We start from the raw sequence: 22,915 nt of genomic DNA on the forward strand, positions 1-22,915 counted from the left end.
TGAAGAAGCCATTGACACTAATGAGTCAGGAAACATTAGACTCGACCTGCCCTGCTGGATGGCAGCCACAGCGCTGACCTCCTCTTTTATCTTTTATTCCCGTAGGCGGGAGGGAAGCACTACCACCCCACCTGCGCCAGATGTGTGCGCTGCCACCAGATGTTCACCGAGGGGGAGGAGATGTACCTCACAGGTAAGCAAATCTGACCCTTGGGGAGGCGTTCCTCTCCGCTTATGACTGGAAAGGAGAGAGCCTCCTTCCGTCCCGGTGCTGTCTGTGCTGTTGGCTTGTCCTCAACTCTGTGATTATTTCGGCCCTCTCTGGGTGGTTCAGGAAAGTTGCCGGTGTGGCTAATGTGAAGTGACATGTAATCTGCCTTCCGTCCCTGTGCACTTCCCCCCGCTGCTCGGCTGGCCCACTTCCCTGGCAGTTCTCTCTGAGCAGACTCCCCTGGCTCTGCCTCAGGGTGGGAGGTTGAGCTCCTTCAGGCCAAGGGGTCAGAGAACAGGAGGATGACAGGGTTGCAGAGTGTCTGCACCATCACAGCGCCTACCGCCGCCTCCCTCTCCCACCCCTCCCTCCACATCTCAGAGCATTACCCGGCCACTGCCTGGTCGCCCCTCTCAGGAAGGACCAAAAGGAATGCGAGGGAGCCAGGAGTCACCAAAAAGCTAATCAGAGCTGCTTTTCCTCTGCCACTTCCCAGGGTCCAGCCGTCTGGCCCCAGGAGTCCTGCCCCCCTCCCCATTAGTCTCCAGACGCTGCTCAGTCCTCCTTCCTCTGCCCAGTCCATCATTCTCAGGCATCAGTGTTCTTGGCAGAGCCCTGTTGAGGGGTCTTTGGGAGACCTCTGGGCTGACTAGTTAGATGCAAACACTTCAGCCTAGTATTTAAGACACTCTCAGTGAGGACTCCATCTGCCTTGAACAAGCTCAACACTTCAGCTTGCCAGAGCCAACTGGCAACCATTCCTTCATCCATTCAAAAACTCCCGGATACCTACCAGCAGACTCTGAAGGGTCCACAGTGAGTTCCAGCCCTATACCCATGGCTCTGATGTCTGCAGGGCAGGTGGACCGTGGTCAATAGTCACACAGATAACAGTCAACTGTGATGAGTTGTATGGCGGGAAGGAGTGTGAACTGTGAGAGCACATGATGGGGTGGGGAGGGGCAGCTGGGCGGGTCCCTGATGAGGGGCCAGGGTTCCAAGGAGGAGTGAGTGTTAACTGGGCAAAGAGGGAGGGATGGAATTAACCAACCCAAGGGCATAGAATCTGCCGGCCTCTTGGTTGGCAGTGGGGGTGCGGGAGGGCGGGTAAAGAAATGGCAAGTGTGGGAGACTGAGAGGAGCCAGTGTGGCCGGGTGCAGCAGGAGGTGAGAGAGGAGGGCAGGACAGGCTGCTGCTGCTGCTGCTAAGTCGCTTCAGTTGTGTCCAACTCTGTGCGACCCCATAGACGGCAGCCCACCAGGCTCCTCCGTCCCCGGGAGTCTCCCAGCAAGAGTACTAGAGTGGGGTGCCATTGCCTTCTCCGCAGGACAGGCTAGGCTGGGCCTTCTGGCAGGGATGGTATTCACCCTCAAATGATTTCATGGTCCTGGTGCCTCCAAGTAGCCACTCTTCACTCGCAGAGCTCCTACTATTGTAGGCCAAGTTAGAGGCATTGCCCACTTCTAAAGCCCCCCAGATGTCCCCAACCCCCACCCAAGCTCACTAGTCCCCCCCGAACCCCCTGAGCCTTCTGTTTGCACCTGGTCCCCTCCAGCCTGCATTGAGCCATTGGCCACCTCCCTGAGAGCCTTGCCTCTGACATTGGCCCCTCAGCCCTGGCATTGACCCCCATGCACTCACTCGACTGCTGATCACTGTTGGCTGAATTTCTGTGCTAGCCATCTGCAGATGTTTGAATAGTCATATTGGGGAGGGCATTTCTTTGGGAGACACCTTCCTCCTCGTTTCCTCGCAAGGCAAATGGAAGGTCAGAAAGGCTATTATGAGGAGCATAGCTTCCTCTCAAGCTTGTCCAAGCCACACATGCCCACGCCAGGAGTTGCCTCAAGATGTAATGAATCCCCTTTGCCTAGAGCTGGTTTCTAAACCTCAGCACTGTTGACATATGGGGCCAGATCATTCTTTGGTGTGGAGACTGCCCTGTGTATTTCAGGATGTTCAATAGCGTCCCTGGCCTCTGCCCACTAAATGCATAATGTACATCTTCTTGTTGTGACAACCAAAAATATCTCAGACATTGCCCCAGGAGGCATAATCAACCTGGGTTGAGAACCACTAGCCCAGAGCTATTCAGCAGAATCTCATACCATCTGCTAGGAAAGCTAAAACATGGTTTCCTTGCTGGACTAGGCAAGGGGACCGTCTCTAAGATGCTTTGACCCTACAACCACTGACGTGTATGTACAGTCATACGGGTGTTAGAGGTGAATAGACCCCAGGAGTCACTCTAGGCTGTGAAGTAACCATCCTCATTGTATAGAAGGGAAAAGTGAGCCCCAGAAAGAAGAAGAGATTTGCATGAGAACTTGAGGGGCAAAGGTGGGGAAGCTGGCCTTACGACTTCCGCCCCAGAGCTCTCCCCATCTTGCCTCCTGGGACCCAGGCCCTGAGAGCTACTCAGGTGCCTGCAGGGACTAGGCTCCCTCTTTCCAGAAGCACTGGCCCCTCAGTGCCTGGGTCCCTAAGTGGTTCCTACTGCAGTACCCTGTGTTAGGTGATGGGAAGCCCATGTGAGTCTCAGCACGCTGCATGGTATCTTCATGGGCCCTGAGAATCTAGACTTTGCACTTGGTTTGAAAGTTTGCTGCATGGTATTCCCCTCCCCAGAGGATGAGGCGGTTGGATGGTATCACTGACTCAATGGACATGAGTTTGATCAAACTCCAGGAGATAGTGAAGGACAGGGAAGCCTGGCATGCTGCAGTCTAAGGGGTCGCAAAGAGTTGGACACAACTTAGCAACTGAACAACAACAAATTCCTCTCACCCTTCTCTGGTGAAGCCCTTTGCTAGTATTGAAACTGGCCTCATGTTTGTATCACTGGAAATTAAGATCCCTCCTTTCCTGTCTGAATTCCCAGTGCTGATATTTGCCCATTTGGTGCTTTGAATCCTGGCTCCGCTGTTTAGTAAGTTTTTGACCTCTTTAAAAACTCTAAACCCTTATTTCCTAGACTATAAAAGGAGGTAGTAACAGTCACTATAATATAGCGTATCGTAAGATCCCTGGACTTCCCTGGTGGCTCAGTGGTAAAGAATTTGCCTGCCAACGCAGGAGACGTGGGTTTGATTGTTGGGTCAGGAAGATCCCCTGGAGAAGGAAATGACAACCCACTCCAGTATTCTTGCCTGGGAGAAACCATGGACAGAGGAGCCTGGCAGACTACAGTGCATGGGGTCGCAAGAGTCGGACACGACTTAAGGACTAAACCACCACCACCAAGGTCCTGACATGCAGGGAGCTTTTAGTTCCCTCCTGCAGTAGATGCCTATTGAGCACCGCCTATGTATCCAGTGCTGTTCTAACAACTGGAGATGTGGCCGTAAGCAAGTCCCCTGCCCTCCTGGAGCTTACATCCTCTTGTTCCAGTATCTTCCAAGCCCTGCATTAGACCAGAACTTCACAGATTGCTGAAAGAGTTAAGTGATGAAGTGAGTAGCTTTGTGATCAGGAGAGAGAGTGCACAAATGTCTCCAGGAGGTGGAGATATTCTTGGTGATAAAGAAGGGTTTGTCACCCTCCTCCTTAATTATCCCCTTCCCTACTTCCCTGGCTCCTGAGAGAGTGGGAGTAATTGCAGGGCATTCAGGGACCTGCCTCGAGGGATGCTGAGTGATCCTGGAATGAGGGGGTCTGGGCCATCCACTGCTGGAGTCCCGCTGACTTGGCTTATGGGCATCTTAGAGGTGGCAGCCACCAGGGGCTTCTGCTTCCACTGGGAACTGGGCTTGTGATCGCCTTAGACACTCTCCCTGGGCAGGGTACCAAGAGTCAAAATGATCTTTCCCAGAAATGGCAAGAACACTGTCCTCCCAGGCAGCACAGGAGTGGTGGGGACCAGTTCAGAAGACTCCTGGGTCCAGGCATCAGCACTTCCGCTAAGGAGCTGTGACCTTGAGAATAACTTCCTTGTCTGAGGTCTCTTCCTTCACCTGTAAAATGAGGAAGTTGTCACTGTCTTTCATTCAAACATTCACACTGAGGTCATGGTTGTGCCAGGCTCTCTGTTATGTGCTGGGTGCCCAGAGATGAACAAGGCAGGGTGCTGGCTTCGGTGGTGGAGTTTACTATCAAGAGCGGGAGACTGACTTAATCAAACAGAAGTGCAAACATCCAGGGACAAGCTGTGATAAGACTGTGACGGAGAAGCTTGGAAATAACTGGAGTATGTTATAAGGCTCCTCATCTAGTCTGGGAGGTCTGGCGAAGCTCTGCTGCTGAAGGGAACGTTCAAGCCCAGATCTTGATGTTGAGTAGGAGGTAGGAGGGTACAGAGGGGAGGGAAGAGTGTGGAAGCAGAGAGAACAGCAGGTGCAAAGGCCCAAACGGGAGGAAGCTTTATGTGGTGGAGAAACCGAGACAGGCCCACCTACCCTGTGCACAGACAGCAAGCGAGGGCCTCCAGAATATTAAAGGACAGGGTGAATGTGAGAATGCTAAGTGCCCTGTAAAACAGTGTGCACATAAGAGGGTGGGTTAGGAAGCCTGCAAAGCTTATAAACCCAGTCTTGTCATCCCCGTGGCAGGGCACTATGTTACTGGCAACTGTGTTACTCAGGAGGACATTTGGGTCAGTTTGTGTTTTAATTACTGTGTGATGGCTTTCTGATGGGCTCTAATTGGGAGAGGTCTGACATCTGTCTGGATAAGAACTTCCGGGGCCCCAGGGGACAAGAGCAAGTTTTCTTTCATTTGTTTCACGTTCTGTTGTGCATTCATCTTTTAAGTCTTTTTGTAAAGATGCCAGATTTCTAATCTGTTTGTTGTCCAAACCCTTCATTTGGACTTCACCAAGAAATCAGGTCACCGGTTTTGTCCAGCAAATGTTTGCCAAAATGCTGCGGGTTATGGGCAAAACTTATACAAATATCACAAAAGTTGCATACAGTTGCTAGATTAGAGGGAGTTTTTCTAAACCCAAAATGGGGCTCAGGAGATAGATTATGCTCTTATTCTTGTGCCTGTGCCCCAGAAAAAGGAAAGATGGGCCTTTTTCTCTCCTTCTGTCTACACTAAATGCTTTCCTTTTCTGAGGACCTGAGACAGAGAATAACACTAGAAACATTGGATTTCAGCTGTATGTTTTTAAATAGGTCTCTGCTACCATTTGTATATTTAATTAAAGCACACCAGGCAGGAAATCACTCACAGAATCCTAGGACAAATCTTGCTGCTAAGGAAAATACTGTAACAAATCGTAGGTCCTAACAAGAATAAGAATAAATGCCATCAGCTGACATTTGCTGAGCACTTACTGTGTGCCAGCACATTTCTGAGTTTTAAATGCAGTATCTCATTTTATCCTTCAAACCCTGTGAATTGAAAGTCATTCATATCTTCAATTCAGAGAACAAGAAAGTTTAGAAAAGTTACATCTCTGAGCCAAGGTTAGCTAGCCTGTCTTGCTTTGTTAGAGGCATTTTTTCCACTTATTATCAGAATTCTTAACCTGTGGTTCACAGTTGGCCTTCTGAATTCAATAAACCCCCTGACATTGCCTGCTGGAGTTTGCTTATGGGTGCGTTTCTCTAAGGATAGGGTGTGTGGCTTTTATCAACTTTTCAGAGCTGTTTATGGCTCAAAGTAAAGTGAAAAAAGCTTTAGTTCTGTTTTAATGCAAATCCCAAACAGAGCCCTGAACGCTTTGGTAATTACACCATACACTTCTCTTGGAAAACTTACTCTGTTTCAGATAACTTTTTTTTTTTTTTTCCAGTTTAGATGATATAAGGTCCTGGTACGAGGAGGTGTGTCTTTCTGGCTCAGCTGGAGAAGCCTTTGATATTTAGCTGAGGCCTCATTTCCCTCTGACAAGTACCTCATAAGAGGTGCCCTGAGCTCATAGATTGTTCAAGAGAGGGCCGCCCATCATGATGGATGTTGGAACACCAGCCCTCTGTCATCGTCTCCACATCTCATCAAACTACACTTTAAAAAGCACTAATGAAACATTGGTTGCTATAATTTAGTAGTTTAGCAGTGTTATTTTAAATTGAATCTCTCTACTGACAGCTTAGGTTGTAGGAGTCATGCTTAAAAACTTTAAATCTTATGTTTCCCCAATCCTGCTACATAATTTTAGACTCTTCAAACATAGCCTAACTGTACTAAATTGATATTTCCTCAAGTCTGAGTCCTCGAAGCATATTTCATTTTAAATAGAGTACATTTTAATTTTTGATGAGCTGTAGGTTTTTTTTAGATGTTTAGGGTTACCAAACATCTTGAATCATATAGAAAATATTATAGCGTGGTAGTTTAAGACTTGTACGTGTATAGTCTGTTTCTGACTTGCTCCTTGCACCACAAACTCGAGACGACGTGGCCATTTTCTCGCCAGTTACATGTCACATCAACTTCACCAGCCAATTTGTCCATGTTGGTCAGAATTAGGTCTAGAGTAGCAATTTCCCTGGTTGCTTCCTCTATTTTCTAGGAAACAAAATTGCCTGCTGGGGAAGTCAAGAACTTGTCAGATACTCGGGTTTTAGCTCAATGAGATGTTTTATTGGTGTGGACTTCTTAGGTGGCAGGAACTCAACTCGAATGACGTCAGGTAAAAGGGGACTGATGAGCTCACAAGACTTGGGAGTGTCCAGGAGCAGCCCAGCTGGGTTGAGGGGTGCACAGGGGGCAGCAGGTGGGTCTTCTCCCTGTTCCTTTTGTGTGCAGCTTCCCCTGTGCAGATCCAGGCTGCCTGCCTGCCTGTCAGGGGAAGGAGGGTGTGGCCAGCACCAGGGCCCCCCCAGGGCACCGTGGGAGCAGTGAGGCAGCATCTCCTGCCCGGCTCAGCAGAGAAGCCCCAAAGTGATGCCAGGGAGCCTAGCTCTGGGCACATGTGGACACCAGCGGGGAGGCAGCAATAGGCGAGCAGGGAAAACATCTAAGCCTCCAAACTCCAGTTTCCCTCTCTGAAAACACTGATAACCACAGGCCCTATCTTACCAGGCTCTGGTGAGGATTAAATGAACAAGTGCACAGAAAAGCCATCCCATCAAACCTGCCACCACCAGCCCAAGCTCGTGGTAAACACCCAGTCACGTCAAAAGGGCCATTCCCCCCAGCCATGACTAATAAATGCTGGCTGCTGTTAATATTATCATCATTATCAATACCTAGCATAGGGCTCAGCGTATGTTAGTGATCATTATTATTTTTTACTCAGTTACTATTGTTGTAAAGTATGTAACATAAAGTCTGGCACAGGCAGTCTCTAAGTACTATTTATAACAATAAGAATAATAAGACTACTTAGCACCTGCCACAGACGAAGCACTCAGTACACTTGAATTACAGTGCTGTTACTATTGTTAGCATCCTGTGAGTTACTAGGCGCCTCCAGGCCACCCATTCTCTTTCCCTTGTGCTGCCTGCTTGCCTCTGTGGCAACCAGCATCATGGTGGCCAAGCACTTTCCTCCTTCAAACTTTTTATTAAGCTTCAGGCCTACTTGATCATGTCAAGCCCAGGCAAACTGGTCTTTTCCACTTCTCCCCAGTGCCCTCGTCCCTGGGCACCAGCCCAGCCTTCCAGAAGGTGTGCTGGCCGCCAAGCCAGGCTTCTGCTCAGTGACTGCACCTGCCCAACCAGCCCTCTGCTTGCTGCGTGCCCCTCGCCCAGCCAGGCACCAGCTCTGGGAGGAGGAGAGTAAAGCACCACCCACCCCCTTCAGGTCTCCCCATTACTGCCTTCCCCTCACCCTAACTAGATCCTGGCCAACGGGGTTTGACCAAAAAAAAAACCAGCAGCAACAACTGACACTTACATGGTGCCTGCTCTTGGCGGACACTGTTCTCAGTGCTCTACACGTATTAACGCATTAATCCATACAGCAGATGTACAAGGCGGGTACTATAACCGTCTCTATGTTCTAGATGGGGAAACTGAGGCACGGAGCAATCACTGCCCTGCTCTAGGCAATGAAACTAGTAGGTGTCATAACCAGGATTGAACCTTTGAGGAATATCACATTAAATAATGTATAAACTGCCTCATATATGGTGAAGATTTCCCAGTGGCCAAGATTATAATGATGATCCTGTTGTTAGTGGGCTTCCCAGGTGGCTCAGACGGTAAAGAGTCCACCTGCAATGAGGGACAACTGGGTTCGTCCCCTGGATTGGGAAGATCCTCTGGAGAAGGGAAGGGCAACCCACTCCAGTATTCTTGCCTGGGGAATCCCACAGAGAGGAGCCTGGTGCGCTACAGTGGCAAAGAGTCACAAAGAGTCCAACACGGCTGAGGAACTTTCACTCACTCACTCAGTTGTTATTACTACATGTCAAATTCCGCAAAAGGGCTGACTCCCCATTCTCCTCTTGATAAGACTAGAACCCTTAGTAATAAGTGAACAGTGTCCTTTGGTCTACAGAAGCGTCCCCTAGTGGTGGGCATGGGGAATTTTTTTAAGTTGAGGTAGTATGCTGCTGCTGCCGCTGCTTTTCAGTCGTGTCCAACTCTGTGCGACCTCGCAGACGGCACCCACCAGGCTCCCCCGTCCCTGGGATTCTCCAGGCGAGAACACTGGAGTGGGTTGCCATTTCCTTCTCCAATGCATGAAAGTGAAAAGTGAAAGTGAAGTCGCTCAGTCGTGTCTGACCCTTAGCGACCCCATGGTCTACACATACATAAAATTACCCATTTTCGAGTGAACACCTTAGTAGCTTTTGGTGCATTCACAATGCTGTGCAACCACTGCTTCAATCTAGTTCCAAAACATTGTCATCACCCCAAAAAGAAACCTGCAGCCCTTAAGCAGTTGCTCCCTATTTCCCCTCCTCTGAGCCCCTGGCAGCCACCAGTTTCTTTCTGTCTTCAGATGGCATATTTGGGGTATTTCATATAGATGTGGGCTTTTGTGTCTGGCTTCTTTCACTTAGCATAATGTCTCCCAGGTTCATCCACATTGTACCATGCATCAGTGTCTCCTTCCTTTTTACAGCTGAATAATATTCCATTTTATGGATATGCCATACTTGTTCATCTGAGTGGGGATTTTAAAGGAGCCTTTCTAAGGTCCTAGCAAGGCTGTTTCACAGAAATAGTGCTTCAAACATAAAGGTGGAACTCAGAAACCTCACTTGTTACAATCAGAGAAGGAACCTAACAGTCTGGCTGGGATCAGGGGCTGAAATCTCAAATGCCTGCTTAAATGAGTGAGAAGGGCAGGGAGGCAGACTGCAGGGAGGGTCCCTGGCCTCCTGCAGGGTCTAAGGGCATTCATATGCAAAAATACTTTAAAATAAAAACATTGTGTTTGCCAAACAGAACCTTCAGCTGGGCCAGTTTCGGTCCCTGCTGCATCTATAAGCCTGGCTGGGCTTCTGGAGGACTGTGGCACCAGCTCCAGCTTTGGGTTTTATAAATCTCCACTAATGCAAAAAAAGAAAGGTGTTGACAAATTGAACTTACACGTCTGGCAGAGATGTGGGTGGGTCCCCAAAGCTTAAATAAGCCAAAATGTTACAGGGGTGAGGTGTATTGTAACCAGTCAAAGAGGTAAGACTGAATGCTGACTCTGCTAGGGATTCAGAACAGCCTTACTGCTCGGCTGAGGGACAGTTTTAGAGATTTAGATTTCTGACTCTGAGTCAGCTGAATCATAAATAGCTAATCTTTCACTTCCATAACATTTGCAGAATCTGGAATTGTGGGTGATAGTCTCGGAGGATGAGAGAGTGACTCGTGACATCACTAGTCTTACTAACAGTGTTGAAGTCTTGCAAGTTAGTTCTGTCATGTCACATTGGTTTCTTTACCCCATGACATTCCAGGGGAACAGATTTGAAGTATTAACTGATAGTTAGCCTTGTGGTTCCCCAATTTAGAATCAAAAATCACCTAGGGAGCTTGTTAAACTGCAGATTCCCAGGCCCCCCTCTAGAAAATTGACTTCAGAAACTCTTGGGGGCAGGGCGGGAGTGGTCAGGATTCTGCATTTCACCAGGCTGCTGGACAGGTGGTCCACAGGTCCCATTTTAACAAGCCCTAATCTACTAAATCTTACAGACACTCAATCTGGAATTGTAGCTGTCATATCAGAGTTTAGACTATACCAGTTGTCCAAATCTCTGAGTCCAGTTCAGAGAATTCAACGGCCTAAGATAGAGTATCATGTTTCTCTTGTTTCTTCATTCATTCAGTATTTATTAAGAATCTGCGGTCCCTTCAGGTTTGTCCATAGATAAAACAAATGTGAATCCTGCTTCTTGCAGAACCTACATTCTTGTCCAGATTGTTGAATGGGGAAAATTATTTTTTTTTTCTGTACAGAGGTGCCTGTTAAGTTGGAAGCAGAATCTCTAAGGGTTTGGAGAGATAATAAACATCTATTAGGACCACATGATGTGTCTCCTCAAAAATGTCCCTGCTGAGCAATTATATACCCAATGTGTGCTCGAATACTGCCAGGGACAGGAGGCTCACTCTCTGAGTGAACCCATTCAGTCTTTAAAGGTTAAATTTTCCTTCCCTGAAACTTCTGCCCTTAATACTTTTTTTTTTTTTCAATTTTTGAAAGTCTTTTAATTCATTTGTATGCAATTTTGAAATGCTATTTTCCATTTACAGTTGTTATGAAATATTGTCTATATTCCCTGTCTTGTACAATACAACCTTGATCCTGTCTTATATCCAGTACCTTGTACCTCCCACTCCCCTGCCCTTAATCCTTGTTCTACTTTGTAAGACTCACTGAGCAAGTTAATCTCTCTTCCCCTGGAGAGGCCTTGAAATATTCAAAAGTCCTTTCCTCCTTTTTGTTACGTCTCCTCTTCTCCATGGAGAAGACCCTGCTTTAAGGCCTAATTTTGGGTCCCCTCACCATCCTGGTCACCATTATCCTGTGGGCACATATCAGTCTGTCTCTCTTTTTTAAAAAAATACAAAGACAGGCTCCAACCAGTCATTCATTCATCTGCATCAGGTACTATTTTAGGAAGAAAGCTATTGACTGATGACATATGCAGACCATAATCTCACAGAGGTCTTTATGAACAAATCATCTTTTCTTACCTTCATTTATCTAAGTTTGCCACTAACTCCAGCAAATCCCTTCTCTTTATTTATATTATATATATATGTAAATTTGTTTGTTTGGCTGGGCCCAGTCTTGGTTGCGGCATGTGGTATTTAGTTCCCTGACCAGGGATCAAACCCGGGCCCCCTACATTGGGAGCACAGAGTCTCCCTGGACCACCAGGAAAGTCCCCCTTCCCTCTTTAAATGATATACTGCCAAAACCCAAACTTCTGATTTTTAAAAATTTCAAAATTGTTTTTAATTTTTAAAGATTATAACTATTTAATTACAGTTTATTTCTTCCTTTTGATCCCTCCCTCCCCCTTCATACACACACACTACTTATGAAAATCTGCTTTCCTGTATGCAGAATGCTGAAGCCAATTGCGGCTCGGCCTTATTTCAGAACAGATATGTCTGTGGCCTGCAGAGATCATCCAGTCTGACCTGTTCCCTCTGCGCTTTATTTCCCCCCGTGAGAACCTCCGTCTGACCCTTTACCTTCCCTGTGCCTCTCTCACTTAATCTCATGACCTTCCGAGACATCTGTGTCCCCCTCATCCATTTCCTACAATGACCTGTAACATGTGCTTCCTGCCAGAGCCACTGCAATAAACAACCCCTGGTGGATTCAGAGGCAACTCAGAGAGGACCCGGAAATGCTGTCTCTAATTATTCCCAAAGCTGGGGTCCCCACCCATCACTTGGTAATGGACACACCCTAAGATCGCTGGCTCCAGCTGCAGACCCAGAGTCCCCCTACTGGGTTCCGAGAGCCATTGCACTTTACATTGGGAGGAAATACACTCATGTAGAACCATTTAGCATCAGCAAGCAGACACCTGCAAACATCAGCAAACAAGAATCAGATCCCTATCCCTCAAGTGACAAAACTGGCCCTGGAATTCAAATTTTTGAGGTGAAAATAACGTCTGAGACCCTCCAAAGCCTACCTCACTGTTACTCAGATGAAGAAACTGGGACGGAGCAGAGCCCAGGAGGGCTGCTTGCTTTGGGCCCCTCCTGTCTCCACCTCACTGTTCAACCTTACACTACCCGCTGTCACTTCCTCAGTCTCCAGCCCTAGTGGTTCCAGGCAACAAACTGTAATGGAAAAGATATTCTAAAAACAAAGTCAGACAAACAAATGCCATCTGGGAGCTCAGGAATCTAGCCATTTGCTGGCTCCTTTCCTTTTAGGGTTGATTACAGGAACAGTGGCACCAGAGGGATAACATGTTCCTATTTTTCCTTCTAATCCAGGACACCTGTCCTTTCTTTGGGGAATGTGTGATATTTGGGGCTTCTTAACACGTGACTGGCCACCTGTTGCTCATGCCTTTCCAAATAGGCCTGTCCAGTCGGGGCCTGGCCAACTGGACTCCCCCTACACAAGAAAACATGGGCAGCCGAATATACTAAATTTGAGGAGTCTGAAGTCTCTTAGGATTTAGCAGGTCAAGACTCTGCTCTGAAGCAGAATGTGCATCATGACACCTCCTCCCCTTGAACGTGATAGCTCTGGTAGACTGCCCTAAGTCTCTGAAGAGAGGAAGGCTGGAGTTCACACAGGCTGTCCCTTTATCTCACCTCCACTGCCATTCATTCATTCGACAAATATTTATTGACCACCTGCTATGTGTCACTCACTGCCAATCGTCCACTCATCTCATCACCCCACGAACATGTACAGAGCCTCTGCTGAGAGCAAAGCCCCATGCTGGATGCTGTGGGAGACCCAGTAATGAAGTAAGCTCAGCTCCCACCCACAAGGATCTCTTAATTTAGTTGGGGTGATAAATCCACAAGCTACTATGTTTTAAGGCCATATGTGCTGGGAATGATACAGAGAATGACGGATCACAGAGGAGAGCCAAGTCACTCGCAGCTGGCAGGTAAGAAGCTTCACAGGATGTCATATGAGATGTGGACCTTGCGGAGGGCAGGGCGTGGACAGGCAGAGAGAGTGTGGGTGGCTGGAGCGACGTTGCAGCTGAGATCCAGGAAAACCAAGGGGTCCTCCTGGCTGCTGTCAGGCACATGTGCTGACAGGGGAGTAAATGGAGGTGGGCATGAGGAGAAACCCAGGATTCTGATGGGTGTGAAAGGTCTGAAATTTTTATTTTCCTGGTCCCTTAGGTTCTGAGGTCTGGCACCCCATCTGTAAGCAGGCAGCCCGGGCAGAGAAGAAGTTAAAGGTAAGCAAAGGTGGTGATAATACCAAACCAGTTACTTCTGGTCCCAGGTTGGAGGCACTGCACTTTGCTAGAGAATCACACCTTAGTGTGCACACTTTCAAATGTGTGCCTGTATCCTTGGATTTCCTTAACAGTAACATCCACCTCATGGAGGTTTTGAAGGGATTAAGACATTGGATGTGAGAGCACTTTGAAAACTGTAAAGCACTGTATGAATATGAGTTTTTCATGTTTCTGGGGCGAGGCTACACCCTTCTCATTACTCACCAGGATGGTGGCATCTATGAGGCACAGATGCCATGGTTTTTCCCCAGCCTAAAGTCATTCATTAATAATAGTGATTAAAATTGTCACAGAAGTTGACAGTTTGCAAGGCGTCTTCACAGCCACCCTCTGATTTGTTTTAATACCGCAGGGCAGATGGGTAAGGAATTGTATCTTTACTTTGCTTGTGAGAAAACCAGGGCCTTAAAGAGGGTGGTGACTGTCCAGCAGTCATGCAGCCAGGCAGGAGCACAGCCAGCTTCCCCAGACACATGCTGGAGCAGCTGAGGTCCTGTGTCCCTCTGAATGACCGTGTGCTGACAAGTACCAGGAAGGCCCATGAATCTGGGTTCTTGATCCTAGGACTGCAGGGGAGGTGGGGCACAGCTCCTTAGTCCTTGATGCTGTGGAGAGGAGCCCTGGGGTGTGTGTTGGGGGCCCCCGATGACCTCTTAAAGTGTCTCTCCACCCTGGTCCCCCGGTATTAACTCGGCTGTAGGGACGCTGTGAAAGTTACCTGCTGGAATCTCAACTAAAAATGTGTGTGTACAGTTTCTGACCAGCTGGTTAAACTATATCCTTTGCCATCTCGTCTGTTCCATTTGTGAAAGAGCTGGTTTATTGATGCAAATTTTTTTGAGCTGTTGAGTTTTTTCCCCAATTTCTTCCAAGGCCTCTCCTTTTTAAGGTGTAAGAAGACATATTTGTCCTTTTCTTCCACAATTTCCTTCTCTTTGTTGGCATTTCTCAAACTTAAGTTACCTGTCTACAAACCTGATGCTTTTTGCTATATCTGTGTACCACTTATATAATCATGTACTTCTTTTTTTGAAATCACTTACTCCTTTTTAGTTAATCAAACTTATTTTAAAATGAGACTTTGTATCACCCAGTGGAAAATCAGTATTGCTTTCTATAAATAGAAGGCAACCCTAAAATAAATTCATTGAAAATGAAATATTTTGGAAGAATAACTCTAGAAATTTTAGCTAATCATGTTGCCTGTACTTTCTTTTTTCTAAAAAAAATGGTGGGGGAGAGAGTTGGGGAACAGAATTAGCAATTGTTATTGAAATGTATTAGGACTAAATTAAGATTTCTTCCTTAACCAAGAGGATTGAAATAGAATTTTACATTTCTCTCACTCTATGACTCAGTATTATCAAATTTTTTCCTAAATTCATCTCCCCAGAGACACACTAGTCCATGATCTACGTTTGGGAACCAGTGCCATGTAGTCCAACTTAGAATGCTTTAGGGGCTTCCCTAGTGGCTTTAACTTGTAGGATGAGAGATCCTGAAGGGAATGTAGCAGTCCTTAAGACAAGCCCCTCATTTCACAGATCAGGAATTCGAGATGCCTAAAATCACATAGTTTACCAGTGAACCTTGATTTCCAATTTGTTTACTATTTAACCGCACTTGCTACCACTCGCTTAAATACACCAAAGATGAACACAGTGCCTTTCTGTTAAGGGAGCCGTTAATCCATCATTGCCATTGTTCAGAGAAAGAGTTTTTAAGTTTCTCACTTAGGTTGATGTCATTTTGCAGTGGGTACACTATAAAAAGAATTAGCATATTGTGCAAATTATGCGACATTTAACCTACCTTTGCTTTTTGTATAAACAAAGTGCTAAAGAATGAGGCTAAGCAGTTCTATCCACTTAAGTAAACACATTATTGACTGGGATAAGCCAAAATGACAAGTTTTTATGAGTAAATTATTCTTGCCTAGAGAATTCCATGGACAGAGGAGCCTGGTGGGCTCCAGTCCATGGGATCGCAAAGAGTCAGACACGACTGAGCGACTCTTACTACTATCTAACAGGCCAGTTAAAAATACTTGAAAAACAATTTCTGTCCAACCATGTAAGGTCCTGTGCATTTCCACGTTCATTCACAGTCAGACATTGATTTAAAAGGCAGACTATAAAGAGGTAGTACAGAAAGAGCTAGAGAGTGCTTTTAGCAGTATTACTAATGTGTCCCAAAGAACTACACCCCATCTCCCCGCCCCACCAAGCGGCAGGCACAGCCTCTCACCCTCTGCCTTCCTCTCTCCCACAGCATCGGCGGACGTCTGAAACTTCCATCTCACCCCCTGGCTCTAGCATCGGGTCACCCAACCGAGTCATCTGCGTATGTATCACTTTGCAGCCACTAACCCCTTTTCTTCCCCGGGGCCTGGTAACTAAAGATTTTCTGCATGCGTGCTCAATCACTAAGTCATGTCCAACTCTTTGCGACCCCGTGAACTGTAGCCCGCCAGGTTCCTCTGTCCATGAAATCCTTCAGGCAAGAATACTGGAGTGGGTTGCCATGCCCTCCTCCACGGGATCTTCCTGACCCAAGGATTGAACCCACGTCTCCTGCATTGAAGGCAGATTCTTTACTGCTGAGTTGCCAGGAAAGCCCCAAAGAGTCTCTAAAGACAGGCAAAGTTGGCAGTTAGGTTTCCATCCATCTGGTATCTCATGTGTGCCTGTCCTGTGCCAGGCTCTGTGCTAGGTCCTGAGGATGCAGCAGGGCACAGGGACAACGTGGGCCCTGCCCTTGTGGAGCCCACAGCCTCGTAATAGTTACAGGGATTGTATAGGGCAAGAAGAAAGCTTGGATCACAGTGGTATTTGGAGTAGGTCTTGGGTGGGATGTTGATGTGGAGATGATGGTGTGTGGTAAAGAGGCAGACAGGAGGAAGAAGCCACAGGAATGTGGAAACATGGCTGTAAAGGGTCTGCAAACATGAAGAGCTTTCTGATCATGTGAGGAGTCCAGGGGTGGAGTAAACTGCATGCCTGAGTCTGAGTTCCCAGCCCCAGATGCTTCAAACACGGAGACGCCCCTCATTTGCAGGGATGTGGCAGAAAGGACAAGAGTTGAGTTAGATGACCTCACAGGCCCCTTTGATGTGTAACGTATTCATTCATTCATTAAGCAGATAGGTACTCAGTGTCCCCTCTGGCCTAAGGGCTGGGCTCTGATGAACTGCATTCACCTGCTACCTGTCCTCGTAACACTGACCCCGTAATTCCACAGATAATAGGATGGCACTCTAATAAGTACTCATAAGAAAACGTGCAGGGTGCTCTGCTGATGCTGCAGAGGGACCTGACAGCCGAGGATCATTTGGGAGAAGACTCCTGAGGAAGAAACAGTTAGCTCAGGCCTGAGAAGTAAACGGAAGTGAGGTCACAGAGGTGGGGGTGGGCCGATCCAGAGCAGACTGCAGTCTGTAGCCATGGGGCCCAACAGTCAGCAGACCCCAGATTCCAGAGCCTTGCAGCCTTCCTCAAGTCAAAGGGCCACGAAGACCAGAAATGAGGGAAGTGGCCTAGAGCAGAAAACCCCCTCCCCATAAGAAGCTCTGGAGACAGCCAGCAGCCCACCATTGCTTCATCATCATTTCACTCCAGACCCCCATTGTTTCCTCCTTGATCCTTGGATAACGTCCATTGATGAGACTATTTCCTCTCCTTTTGTCCTCTTTTCAAGTGAAAAAGAGATGTGAGTTACCACTGACTGCAACTTCAATATGGGTCAATACAGCCATATGGCTTCCACAAAAGACAAGCGACTTTGATCACAGGCTGTCCTCGTTGGAGATTCCGGTCCAGAACAAGAGAGCTAATAGTCCCCCTGGTGCTGTGAATGGGGTCAAACCAAAGTAGGATTAATGAGCTTAGTTTCAGGGCTTACAGGGTGAGAAGGTCACTGACAAAAATGAGCATGTCTCTAGAAGAGCGTTACCAGGATATGGGAGCTCAGACAGACACAGGGACACAGAATGCCACTGGCCCCTGGCTGTCCCCTCCCTGGGGAGCCCCCAAACTTTGTGATGTAAGTTAGGCCCTGATGACGTTCACCCTGGAGTTCTGAGTTCATAGAGTTGCCCCTTGGAGAAGCAGCCCCACTCCAGATGAACAGCAGGAGCTGGGGGCACCTGCCATGGTGTCCTCCAAATGGGGGCTTATCCACGGAGACCAGTCACCCCTGGCAGCCCAGCACCGGCCTGTGTATCTCTCCTCCTGTATTCCCCTGCTGTCACCTCCAGCTGCTCTGGGAAGTGACTGCCCTTGTCATGTGAGCCTTGTTTTAAGTCAGACCATTGAAAGCATGGTTTCCAAATTCAAGGAAGAATCCATTCAGCCACTTCTAGGGCATTTCATAATAGGCAGAAAGATCAAGTATTGGCTTCATGTCCATAAATTTGGAGGTTTGGTATTAGGATGATCCATGAACCTGGAGGGGCAGGTTCTTTCAAACTTTGCTGCACTCCCCACTGACTGCTAGAATCATCCCCAGCCCAGTGTGTTCTCATCCTTCCTTCCTTCCAGCTAATTATGTTAGGATGCTTCTGATATTGACAAGTCTGTAAGATGCCAAGAGCTCTCAAGGTCAAGATCTAGCATCCCAGGACAAAAGGCAGCAGTTAATTCAGCCAGTGGAGTCTCCTGATAAGGTTTTTTTGCCCACACACCCCCAGATTGGTTCAGACGTGGGCATCTGACCTGGGCAGGGTCTAGCAGAAATGAGATGGCATGGTTCAGGGGGTGTAAGTGTGAAGGGAGCATGTACAGAAGCATGGGTAGGGCCAGGGCACCCATGAGACCTACTGTGGCAGAAGGGTGTCGCCACCCCGGCCTAAAGGGAAGGACTGGCCAGGCTGGAGCTGTGGCAGAGCAGCCAGGACAGGAGTCAAGTCCACCAAGGCAGGCAGGGCCACGCAAGGCAGACACATACACAGCTCCTCTCTCCACTCAGTGTCAACCTGCGGGCGCCCCCTGTTGACCAAACCCAGCTGACAACCAGAGCGCCTGTAGTACAGTCCGTGGGACCTCAGAGCTCAGAGCGGGGCCAGGAGGAGTGGGCTGTGAGTCTCAGTTGAGCAGACAATGAACAGCACAGTGCCCAGACAGCAGCGGGATGGGATGGGATGGAGGAGTGGAAGGGCCTTGGGAAGTGTTTAAAATGTCAACAGTCCTAAGGTCTTTATGAAAGTTGCTGTCTCTATGGAAGTCTTGACTCCTGAGACTTCCACCCCCTAGGTACTGGGAGAATATTATACAATAATATAGTCTCCCTGGATTCTCTCTTAATCTACCTCACCTCAGGACCTCATAAGCCACAGTGGTTTCGGGAGATAGATTCTGATTGACCACAGTGGAAACCGGGTGGCCAGAAACAGGTAATGGCTGGAGGATGCAGACACAGAAAGGACATGGCTTCGGGCGCCATGAGCCGGGTGCTGTCCCCAGCAGGGGAAGCTGTCCCTCAGCCCTTGCGCTTCCTGGGGGCTGCACTCAGGTGAAGTCAGGTGGTTGATAGAGGCTCGCTTCAGTTCAGTGCGAGGAGCAGCTCTCTGAGTGCAGCAACCTCACCGTCCCGGGAAGCCAGGAGAGGCCAGTGCAGGGGACAGGCTCCCAGGCTAGACTGCCTGGGATTGAATTCTAGTACTGCTACTTATTAGCTATGTCACCTTGGGCGAGTTCATTGATTTCTCTGTGCCTGTTTCCTTATGCAAAAATGAGGATAATATTAGTACGTACTGTTAGAGCTGGGGGTTCTATTAACTCAGTTAATCCACAGAAGAGACTTAGGATGCAGTCTGGCTTATTATAGATGGTCATCACATGTTCACTGGAGTTTTACTGTCATGATTAACTCTGTCTTTACATCTTCAGCATCTTCTTCAAGGATGCCCTCCCTGTGTGGGCTTGGAAGGCTGGATTCAGCCCTGCTGGCTAAGTGGTACAAGTTAGAGGATCTTTTGGGCTATAATTTCCTCATCTGGAAAATAGGAATAATATTTTATTTAATTTTTATGTTACATTGGAGAATAGTTGATTTACAATATTACATGAGTTTCAGGTGTACAACAAAGTTACTCAGCTGTACATATACACATATCCATTCTTTTTCAGATTCTTCTCCCATTACAGAATATTGAGTAGAGTTCCCTGTGCTATATAGTAGGTCCCTGTGGACTATTCATTCCACATCTACTAGTGAGTACTTGTCAGTCCCAAACTTGCAGTCTGTCCCTCCCCTCTATCTTAACAGCCATAAGTCTGCTTTGAAGTCTGTGAGTCTGTTCATTTGTATCATTTTTTTAGATTCCACATAGAAGTGATATCATGTGGTATTTGTCTTTCTCTGTCTGACTTATTTCACTTAGTATGACAACCTCCAGGTTTGTTCATGTTGCTGTAAATGGTATCATTTCCTTCTTCCTATGGCTGAGATTCCACTGTGTGTGTCCACTCCTCTGTTGATGGACACTTAGGTTGTCTCCATGTCTTGACTATTGTAAATAGTGCTGCAGTGAACACTGGGCTGCATGTATCTTTTTGAGGTATGGTTTTCTGTGGATATATGCTCAGGAATGAGATTGCTGATTGCTGATCGTATAGTAACTCTATTTCTAGTTTTCTAAGGAACCTCTATACTGTTCTCTGTAGTGGTTATACCAATTTATATTTCCACCAACAATGTAGGAAGGTTCCCTTTTCTCCACACTCTCTGCAGAAATTACCATCTGTAAACTTTTTGATGATGGCTACTTGACTGGTGTGCGGTGATATCTCATTGTAGTTTTGATTTGCATTTTTCATAATTAGCGATGTTGAGCACCTTCTCAGTGCCTCTTGGCCATCTGTATGCCTTCTTCGGAGAAATGTCTACTTAGATTTTCTGCCTATTTTTTTATTGTTTGTTTTGTTTTCTTTGATATTCAGCTATACGAGCTGTTCATGTATTTTAGAGATTAATCCCTTATTGGTCACTTCATTTGCAAATATTTTCTCCCATTCTGTGGGTTATCTTTTTGTTTTGTTTGATTTCCCTTTGCTGTGCAAAAATTTCTAAGTTTAATTAGATTCCATTTGTTTATTTTTGCTCTTATTTTCATTACTCTATGAGGTAGATCATGGCATCTGGTCCCATCACTTCATGGGAAATAGATGGGGAAACAGTGGAAACAGTGTCAGACTTTATTTTTTGGGGCTCCAGAATCACTGCAGATGGTGACTGCAGCTATGAAATTAAAAGACGCTTACTCCTTGGAAGGAAAGTTATGACTAACCTAGATAGCATATTCAAAAGCAGAGACATTACTTTGCCAACAAAGGTCCATCTAGTCAAGGCTATGGTTTCTCCAGTGGTCATGTATGGATGTGAGAGTTGGACTGTGAAGAAAGCTGAGCACCGAAGAATTGATGCTTTTGAACTGTGGTGTTGGAGAAGACTCTTGAAAGTCCCTTGGACTGCAAGGAGATCCAACCAGTCCATTCTGAAGGAGATCAGCCCTGGGATTTCTTTGGAAGGAATGGTGCTAAAGCTGAAACTCCAGTATTTTGTGGCCACCTCATGTGAAGCGTTGACTCATTGGAAAAGACTCTGATGCTGGGAGGGATTGGGGGCAGAAGGAGAAGGGGACGCCAGAGGATGAGATGGCTGGATAGCATCACTGACTCGATGGACGTGAGTCTGGGTGAACTCCTGGAGTTTGTGATGGACAGGGAGGCCTGGCGTGCTGAGATTCATGGGGTCGCAAAGAGTCGGACACGACTGAGTGACTGAACTGAACTGAACTGATGAGGTAGATCCAAAAAGATATCGCTATGATTTATGTCGAAGAGTATTTTGCCTCCTCTAAGAGTTTTATATTATCTGGTCTCAAGTTTAGGTTTGTAGTCCATTTTGAGTTTATGTATGATGTTGGGCTTCCTTGCTGCTCAGTGATAATGAATCCACCTGCCAATTCAGGAGGCACAGTTTTGATCCCTGAATCAGGAAGACCCCCTCGAGAAGGAAATGGCAACTCATGGGATTTCTTTGCCTAGAAAATCCCATGGACAGAGGAGCCTGGTGGGCTACACTCCTTGGGGTCACAAAGAGTTTGACTTAGGGATTAAACAGCAACAACAATATATGATGTTAAAGAATGTTCTAATTTCATTCTTTTACATGTAGATCCAGTTTTCCCAACACCACTTATTGAAGAGACTTTTTCTCCATAGTATATTCTTGCCTCTTTTGTGGTAGATTAATTGACCATTGGTGCATGGGTTTATTTCTGGCATTTCTGTCCTGTTCCATTGATATATTTCTGTTTTTGTGCCAGTACCAAACTGTTTGGATTGCTGTATCTTTGTAGTATAGTCTGAAGTCAGAGAGCCTGATTCCTACAGCTTTGTTTTTCTTTCTCAGGATTGTTTTGGTTATTCAGGGTCTTTTGTGTTTCCATACAAGTTTAAAAATTTTTTATTCTAAAAAATAGGAACAATGTTGACCCTTCTTTCACAGAAGTGACCTAACATTTAGAAAAGGTCATTCCTGTACAGCACAGGACAGCACACACATGTGCTCAGTGACCGTCAGCCCGAGTGGAATGAATGACCTGTCTTATTTTCACATTTTCTGAGTCTTCCATCTTAACTGAAGAGGCTCATTCCCTCTGTGCCTGGCTTTTATTTCCACTCTCCTTTCCTGCTTATCTTTCTGCTTCTTTCCTATCCATTTCCCTCTTCCTCAGGCTAAAGTGGATAATGAGATCCTTAATTACAAAGACCTGGCAGCTCTCCCCAAGGTTAAGTCAATCTACGAGGTACAACGCCCTGACCTCATTTCCTACGAGCCTCATTCCAGATACACGTCCGACGAGATGCTGGAGAGGTGTGGCTATGGAGAGGTATGGGGTCTCGCCCTCTCTCTGGGGCCGTTGGAGGAGAGGAGAGCCCACGGGGTCCCCAGGCCCCTCAATCACAGAGACTGAGGCCTCCATAGTGGTGGCCCCCAGACTCTTTTAAACTGGTTTTTATAGTCAACACTTAAAAATCAAGCCATTTCATCCAAAATCTGGCTTTTCTTGAAAGAGCAGAACTGGCAACACTACCCCAGTATTTCCACCACCTGGAGATAGGGAGCAGCACCCTCTGTAGGCAGGACACCGGCTCCCCAATTCTCTCTGATCCCCACTACACCCTGAGAACCCCAACATTAAAGCCAAGAACCTGTGACCACTTATTGCTTGAGCTGTTTTTCCTCTTACAGTGGAGAGGTTTTATACACAGCCTCCAGCTCTCATCACCAGCCAGGCTCAGAGGCCAGTTAAGTTTATAAACCCTGGTTAGGTAGGTTCTCTGGGTGTTGCCCCTGGCCTGTGCTCAGGGCAAGAGACACTCTTATAAAAAGGCAGCA

The 22,915-nt window shown here is 47.0% G+C and overlaps 1 protein-coding gene across 9 annotated transcripts in view; it reads left to right on the plus strand.

Moving 5' to 3' along the window:
• ABLIM3 (actin binding LIM protein family, member 3) overlaps window positions 1-22,915 on the plus strand; it is a 137,370-nt gene that overhangs the window by 89,416 nt on the left and 25,039 nt on the right. For 8 of the 9 annotated variants that reach the window (XM_010850515.1, XM_010850514.1, XM_010850517.1 and 5 more), the window contains 3 exons: window positions 106-193; window positions 13,392-13,450; window positions 15,785-15,856. In XM_010850515.1, coding sequence (XP_010848817.1) covers window positions 106-193; window positions 13,392-13,450; window positions 15,785-15,856 — 219 coding nt within the window. Of the gene's footprint in view, window positions 1-105; window positions 194-13,391; window positions 13,451-15,784; window positions 15,857-22,250; window positions 22,407-22,915 lie in introns of all 9 variants that reach the window. The other variant, XM_010850522.1, reaches the window with a different exon arrangement.

Source organism: Bison bison, unplaced genomic scaffold (assembly GCF_000754665.1).
Source record: "Bison bison bison isolate TAMUID 2011002044 unplaced genomic scaffold, Bison_UMD1.0 scf7180017864291, whole genome shotgun sequence".
In the NCBI taxonomy this organism is placed as follows: Eukaryota; Metazoa; Chordata; class Mammalia; order Artiodactyla; family Bovidae; genus Bison; species Bison bison.